This window comes from Lagenorhynchus albirostris, chromosome 14 (assembly GCF_949774975.1).
Source record: "Lagenorhynchus albirostris chromosome 14, mLagAlb1.1, whole genome shotgun sequence".
Lineage (NCBI taxonomy): Eukaryota > Metazoa > Chordata > Mammalia > Artiodactyla > Delphinidae > Lagenorhynchus > Lagenorhynchus albirostris.
This window is the reverse complement of record NC_083108.1, coordinates 63,986,994-63,994,604: the sequence shown is the minus strand read 5'-3', so window position 1 is coordinate 63,994,604 and position 7,611 is coordinate 63,986,994. Positions and strand designations below refer to the sequence as shown.

Genomic DNA, 7,611 nt, shown 5'->3' with positions numbered 1-7,611 from the left:
CCACACTGAAAATTAGGAGAGCAGGAGTTCCAGTGTGGACCTGATCTTCCTCTCACTGGAGCTTGTTCCGGGGGTGGTGGAGAGCTGAGGTGAGTTCCAGTGCTCGGGACCTCGTGATTCCCTGGGTGGTCCTGGGGTGTCCACGGAGGGGTGGAGTTTAGTACAAACCCTGAATCTCATGATGACCTTTACGCCCCGGGTGCAGAGGGTAGGAGATGGAGGGAAACCCCAGACCCTGGGTTTGCTGCTTGTTTTCTCAGATCGTCCTGTGTCGAGTGTCCCCAAGACCACAGGCAGCTATTTGTGTCACAAAGAAGACCCCTAGGACTCAGTAGAGAGTCGTCGTAATGGCTGTGATTTCCTTCAGTGAATGGAGACCAAGCAAAATCCGCAAAGGGCCATATGGTGGATGAGGTGAAATACGAAGAAACCAGGAGAAGTTTCCAGGAGGCCTTTCCCAGATGAGGGACGGGCTTCATCAGCAGAATCAAATGGCGACGTGTATGAAGAATTGTCCCCCAGGGAGCCTCATCAGACCCACAAGACTCTTACTGGAGGCTGGTCTCCTAGGCATCCTGTGCCTGGCATCTACCGAAATTCCACATTCCCGCTGGGGAGCAGGTCAGGGCTTCAGAGTAAACCATAAGGTTGCAGGAAAGTGGAGACTAGGGGGTCATTCTTCTTGGGGAATAGCCTAAACCTTCCTGAAATCTAATCACAAGACACAAACCAAGGGCGAGTCTTGTGGGCAGGTCTATCTAAGGACACTAGTCTCAGGCTGTGGGGTAACTCTGATGTGCACAGATTCTACGTGTATTCCTGCGCCTGAGTGCAGGTCTTGGATCCAAGGGAAACCCACCATCTCACCATCAGGTCCAGGCTATGTTCCATCGCAGGATGTGCTCTGTCTCTGTGAAGAAACACACACACAGCCCCACACAAATACAGACAGACAGACAGACACTCACACACACACCCAGCGCCATCACTCCTGGGTCCCCTCCACAGTACCCAGGAAAGAAGCAGGAGTCTGTTCTGTGGGGACCTGGAGCTCCTTCTGCATCACCCCCGGGGCCCTGTGCCCAGAGGCAGGAGCATAAACCCTGGGATGCAAAGGACAATTACGCCAATTGTCAACTTTCCTCATAATCAGGAACTAGACATTTCAGATACTGAGACAGTGACAATCTTGGGAAACACCAGTCAGCCCTGATTCTCTGTCTAGAAAACACAATGGGTCCAGCATCTGGACACAGGTGTCTGACCTCAGGGAGGCGCCAGCTCTGGGGTGAGCCCATGCAGTGGATGAGGAGGGACAGGGTCACTGGTGCTGAGCTGTGAGGAGGAGGAGGAGGAACAAGTTGGGGGGGTCAGAGCTGGGGGCTCAGCCCCACTCAGCTGCCTCCCTGGGGCTTGGTCATCCCCATCTAAGGCCACCAGGAGGCAGCAAGGGCCTGGGTTTGGGGGGGTTGTGGTCTGGTTTCCTGACATGTATGAAGCCCCCAGGTGCTGCCTCCTGAGCCCCTAAAGGAGAGTGTGGGGTCAGCGTCCTCAATCTGCTCTGCTTCATAAGCCCTTTGCTAGGAAGGCCAATAAAGGTCCCAGGGCCCCTCCTCCGAGCCCTGCAGAGGCAGGGGACGGGGGGCAGGGGTCCCGTCCTGCTTAGGGGACAGGTGAGGGAGGGGGATGCACACCTCCAGCTCCCCTGTGGTGCCGGGAGGAGACGGGATGGAATCTCTAAGTCACCCCAGCCCCTTGGGCCCCTGTCCTCACCTTCCACCCACAAAACCCAAAGAGTGGTTATCGGGATTATTGGCCAACGACGTCTTGACTCAAATAGTGCATGACAGGGACATCCCAGGATGGCCCCATTTCCTGGGCCCTGTAATGGTCAGTGTCCTGACTAAGGACAACGTGTCACAGAGTTTTCATCCTCTCAGATGAGCCCTGCTGTCCATGGATGCCTCCAGAGCCAGGTCAGAGGGGTGAGGAGAGAGTGAGCAAGGGCAGGTGCAGGAAGCTGATTTGCATGGAGGCCCCTCCCTCCTCTGAGGGGGAGGGGATAAGAGAGGTCTGGGGGAGCAGGCCAAGAGCTGGGGGCTCAGAAGGCAGCGTCTGGGGCGTCTCCACCATGGCTTGGGCTCTGCTCCTTGTCACCCTCCTCACTCAGGACACAGGTGAGGCCTCCAGGGAAGGGACCCCAGGGACATCTGACTGATCCTTTGTGTCTTTGTCCTCAGGGTGACAGAACTGACCAGAGTGTGTTTCTCCTCTTTCCAGGATCCTGGGCCCAGTCTGGCCCGACTCAGCCTCCCTCAGTGTCCAGGAATCTAGGACAGACGGTCACCATCTCTTGTGCTGGAACCAGCAGTTATGTCGACTGGTACCAACAGCTCCCAGGCATGGCCCCCAAAACCCTGATTTATAATAACAATTATCGGCCTTCAGGGATCCCTGATCGCTTCTCTGGCTCCAAGTCTGGCAACACGGCCTCCCTGACCATCTCTGGGCTCCAGGCTGAGGACGAGGCCGTTTATTACTGTAATTCATATGAAAGTGGTTATGCTGTGCACAGTGGTCCAAGTTCATGGGGAACTGAGACCAATATCTCCTCTGAGATCACTCAGCCCTTCACTCCTAAACTGAGGTTTTCATTTGCTTTTGTTATTAGTTTATTTAGAAGCAATTATGAACTTAAACAAAAATGTATAGTTTACATAGAGAACTGCTGCATAACCTTTTTCCAGATTCACGAATTTTAAATACTTTGCCATAATGGCTTTTCTTATATCCCATTTTCTCTCATTCCCTCTCTGCCTTTGTACATCTATCCGCACACACATCCATACGCACACACAGCACACACTCAGGAACACAAAGCATTTATTTTCTGAATCATTTGAGAGTAATCTGTATCTATCAGCAACCAAGTCTGCGTATTTTTTCTCACATAGGATTCATAATCCATCACATACATCCTTTTAAGGTGATGGATCCAGTGGTTTTTAATAGAGTCACAGGTTTGAACATCCACTAACACTCAGTCTTCCAGGATATCTTTCATCCTCATAAAAGGAACACCTCATCCGTCACCAGTCAATCCCCTTTCCTTAGTCCCTCCAGCTCTCAACCCATTTTTTTAATAGATTTATTTATTTTATTTATTTACTTTTGGCTGCGTTGGGTCTTCATTGCTGTGCATGGGCTTTCTCTAGTTGTGGCGAGCGGGGGCTACTCTTCGTTGCGGTGTGCAGGCTTCCCATTGCGGTGGCTTCTCTTGTTGCAGAGCACGGGCTGTAGGCGTGCGGGCTTTCGTAGTTGTGGCACATGGTCCCTAGAGCGCGCGGGCTTCAGTAGTTGCGGCACGTGGGCTCAGTAGTTGTGGCTCGCAGGCTCTAGAGCGCAGGTTCAGTAGTTGTGGTGCACGGGCTTAGCTGCTCTGCGGCATGTGGGATTTTCCCAGACCAGGGCTCGAACCAGCTTTCTCAGCTTTCTAGGTGTAGAGAGTGGCTCCTGGGACTTCCCTGCTCAATAATCAATACTAATCTCTCTCTCGCTCTCTCCCTATGTATATATATTCCTTACAAAAAATTCTTCTTTATTTATATGTATATTTTTTTATTTGTTTTGTTTCCCTAGAGAACCTTGACTAATACAGTCCTCTTACCAGGAAGCTCAATCTTCTCATAATGTTCTCATCATAATTATTTTTTCTAAGCTTTTACCTGTTACCTTCTTTCTTTCCCTATAAACACATAGGTCAGTATCAGCATGCTTGAATCACCTTGGCTGGAACAAGGTCATACAGGGACCCCCAGCAGCTGGGTCACAGCACAGGGAGAGGGGTCTCAGCTACTGGACACCAAACAATGTCCTGAGTCAGGTCCCCTTGTGTGTAAGGCTGGTGAGAGGCTACACCTGCCCTACAGGTGTGTGTCCTGGTGGAGACCACAGAGGTGGCACAGAGGCCACTGTCTCAGGATCCTCTGTGGCACCTGTGGGGAGACTTGCTCCCTGACTGTAAGGGCTTCAATGGGATCTTTACCAAGAGTCACCTGTGCACAGGCAGCAGGAGCCACCGTGGCCTCTACACGTTTCTCCCGTAAAGGTGGGAGCACACTCTCCAGCTGAGAAATTGGTCACATTTTTACAACATGGAGAATTTCCAACAAAAGCACAAGGCAGATGTGGAGAGCAGAGGATGCTCCAATAGGAGATTTATGGAGCCACGACCGTCCAGGTGTGCGATGTGTGGCGTCTCAGGCTGTAGTGGCAGCTTCCTGTGAAGCTTCAAATAATTATACTATATTTGAATATATGACTATATTTCTACAATGATGAGAGGAATGTCACTTTGGGTGGAGGTAACATGAAATGCTTTAGCTGTCCCTATGGTCAGGGTATCTGCCAGGGTTGTTATTATTCACAGCAACGAGGGATCAGCATCGCTGTCCTGGTACCTTCCTGTGTCCATTGAATTGGGGTCAGGTGTCATTAAACTTTTCTGGCTGTTATGACGTTCTTTTCTTAAGAATGTTCTTTTCTTAAATGTTGGTATTTAATGAATCCCATATTTAATTATTCCAAAAAGGTAAGAATCCAGTCATTGATTTTAGTGATTCTTAATAGGTATATGCTTTTACTTTATTGCCTATCACTCCTATTATGTGTTAGTAGTAATTTCCCTCCTTTAGTGGCAGTCATTCTTATTATATTTCCGTCATGTTTTATTGAGTGGGCGCAAACATCTCAGGAATTTTTAATTCAACCGTGACACCCGAATCATGAGGGGCCCTGAGTTGCTGCTTGTATGAACAAACGTGCAGCAGAGGCAAGACAGCTCCCGTGACCGCGGGGTTTGCTTCTTGCAGGAAGCACTGGACACCTGGAGTGATCACAGGAGGCCTGTCCACAGCAGTCCCCAGATATAAAGATCCAAACTGCTGGGTTCTGACCTGGTGTCAGATGCCTGACTGATTGACCTGTGAGAAGGTCCTGAACCAGTCCCCGCTTTATTATAATCTCAAAAAAAGTCATCGTTAAACGAATGTCTACATACTACAGCACATACCTCTGTGAAACACACACCAACAATTGTCTCAAATCCAGAGCTAACACTTCCCCACACACCTTTCCTTTCCCGCCCCCAGAGGCTCCCCTTCACCCACCCCAAGCTTGGCCAGGGCCTCACCTCCTTAGCTCCTGGAATGTGGTCGTGTGATATGAACAGTGACACTAAAATCCTTCATCACAATATTCGTGTTCCATAAACTCCTAGTCCATCGCCTGAGGGGTCATGTCCATTTCCAACCAGAAAGAACCCGTCATCCTGAGTGTAATATAGACTGCAAACTCATCTCTTTCTGGAAAAACACCCTTGGGGAAGCGTGTCTGTGATGAAGAGCCTTTACTTCAGGAAGGTGCCAGGCTCTGAGGTGAGGGTGTCTCAAGGGCACAAAGGGAAGACAGAGAATGTCCGTGTCCCCAAGAACTGACCCCTCCTGCGGAGAAGACCCAGAGCTGGACCCCCAGGCCCCTCCTGACCCGGTCCCTCTTTCAGAGCCTCAGCCCCAGAATCTCCCCCTTGATTCCCTGGGTCATTCTCTATTTGGACGGAGCTCTCCCTCTGTCTCACGTTATCCTTATTTTGTCTATATTTAAGGATTCTGGCATCTTCTCGGGGGCCCGTTTCTCTCATCTGCATCCCTAACGGGACTGGATTAATTTATGTCTCAGGTTCCCTCATCCCTGAGCCCACGTCCATCTTCCATGTGACAAGGCCATCCTGGGGCGAGCAAGGTGACCCCGAGGGGGGCATTTTGGCTTCCTGATTTTGCAGGTGATGTACCTCATTCTGGAGGAAGTTGAGGGAAGGTGAGGCTTGTCTGCAGGCATGGGGGCCTGGCACTGAGCTGGGGAGGGGGAGGGGAGGCCTGGATGTCCAGCCCTCACTCATCTGTCTCCCTGGGCTCAGCTCTCACCACTGAGGCCAACGGGAGGCAGCAGGGCCCAGATTTAGGGGAGGTTGTCTGTGCTGTCATCCTGTCCTGTCCAAAGGCCCAGCAGCTTCTTCCAAGCCAGTCCTAAGGGGGTCATGAGGAAGGGGTGTCCAATATCTCCCGTATCCCATAACCACTCTACTGGACATGCCAGGGAGCATCTCCAACCTCAACCACCACAGAGCAGCGGAGAGGGTGATGCATTAGCAGCTTAGACTAGGGGACTGGGGAGGGCATGAGGGACAAGGCAAGTATCCCTGGCACTGCCTGGGTCCCTGGAAGAGGGGTCACTGGATGACCCCTCCTCCGCAGCATAGATGCCCTGCTCCCCTTGTCTAGCAGAAGGAGGGGAGTTCTTGCTTCCCTCTGTATCCACCACGACCCCCCACAGGAGGAGAGGACACAGCCAGCTGGGCTCCATGTTCTGGGCTCTGTCACCTTCTCAGTCTGTCCTGAATCAGAAAATACATGACAGTCCATTTTAATCTCTCAGGCAGCTCTGCTGTCCAGGGACTCAGACGTTCCCAGAATCAAGGGCCACAGTAGAGGCGGTGCAGAAGGACAGGTGCAGGAAGCTGATTTGCATGGAGGCCCCTCCCTCCTCTGTGGGGGAGGGGATACGGAGGTCTGGGGGCCCAGGCCCAGGGCTGGGGTCTCAGAAGGCAGCTTCTGGGGCGTATCTGCCATGGCCTGGGCTCTGCTTCTTGTCACCCTCCTCACTCAGGACACAGGTGAGGCCTTCAGGGAAGGGACCCCAAGGACATCTGACTGATTTTTTGGGTCTTTGTCCTCAGGGTGACCTGGGCCTAGTACGGAACTGACCAGAGTATGTTTCTCCTCTTTCCAGGGTACTGGGCGCACTGCGCCTTGACTCAGCCTCCCTCAGTGTCTGGGAATCCGGGACAGATGGTCACCCATCTCTTATGCTGGAACCAGCAGTGATAGCAGGGGTAGCAGTTATGTTAGCTCTTAACAACAGCGCCCGGGCACGGCCCCCAAAACCTTGATTTATCAGGTCAGTAAGTGGCCCGCAGTGATCCCTGATCGCTTCTCTGGCTCCAAGTCTGGGAACACGGCCTCCCTGACCATCTCTGGCCTCTAGGCTGAGGACGAGGCTGATTATTACTGTAGCTCGGGTACAAGTAGTAACAGTTTGCACAGTGGTCCAAGTTCATGGGGAAGTGAGACCAAAATGTCCCTGAGTCCACAGTCTCCCTATTGGTCTGGAGATGCTTCTCCTCCCTGAGCTGCCAGCCTCATGCAGCTCAGCCGTGAGAGGTCAGTGGTCTCTGAGCTCCTCCCTCTGCCTACACTGGAGGTGGTGGGAAATATGATCTTGGGGTTATTGTCTTGGGATGGTAACCACTTCCTCATCCTGTGTGATGTGCCACTCTTGCCAGCTCTTCCACAGCAGTGTGATGGTTAATTTTATGTGTCTATTTGCATGTTATAAGAGATGCCTAAACTGTGGTTAACACATTATTTCTTGGTGTCTATGAAGATGTCTCATGAGGAGGACATTGGCATTTGAGTCCACAGATTGAGTAGAGAAGATCACTGCTACAGTGAACTGGGCACCATTTTTGAGTTGAGAGCTTGAATAGAAAAAAAG

The 7,611-nt window shown here is 51.6% G+C and overlaps 1 gene segment (V, D, J or C); it reads left to right on the top strand.

The window, feature by feature from the left end:
* The first annotated feature begins 2,113 nt into the window (after nt 1-2,113).
* On the top strand, nt 2,114-7,245 carry LOC132532224 (immunoglobulin lambda variable 2-14-like). The segment is given in 3 exon segments: nt 2,114-2,177; nt 2,281-2,516; nt 7,102-7,245. Coding segments are annotated over 3 exon segments (426 nt in total).
* The last annotated feature ends 366 nt before the right edge of the window (nt 7,246-7,611 follow it).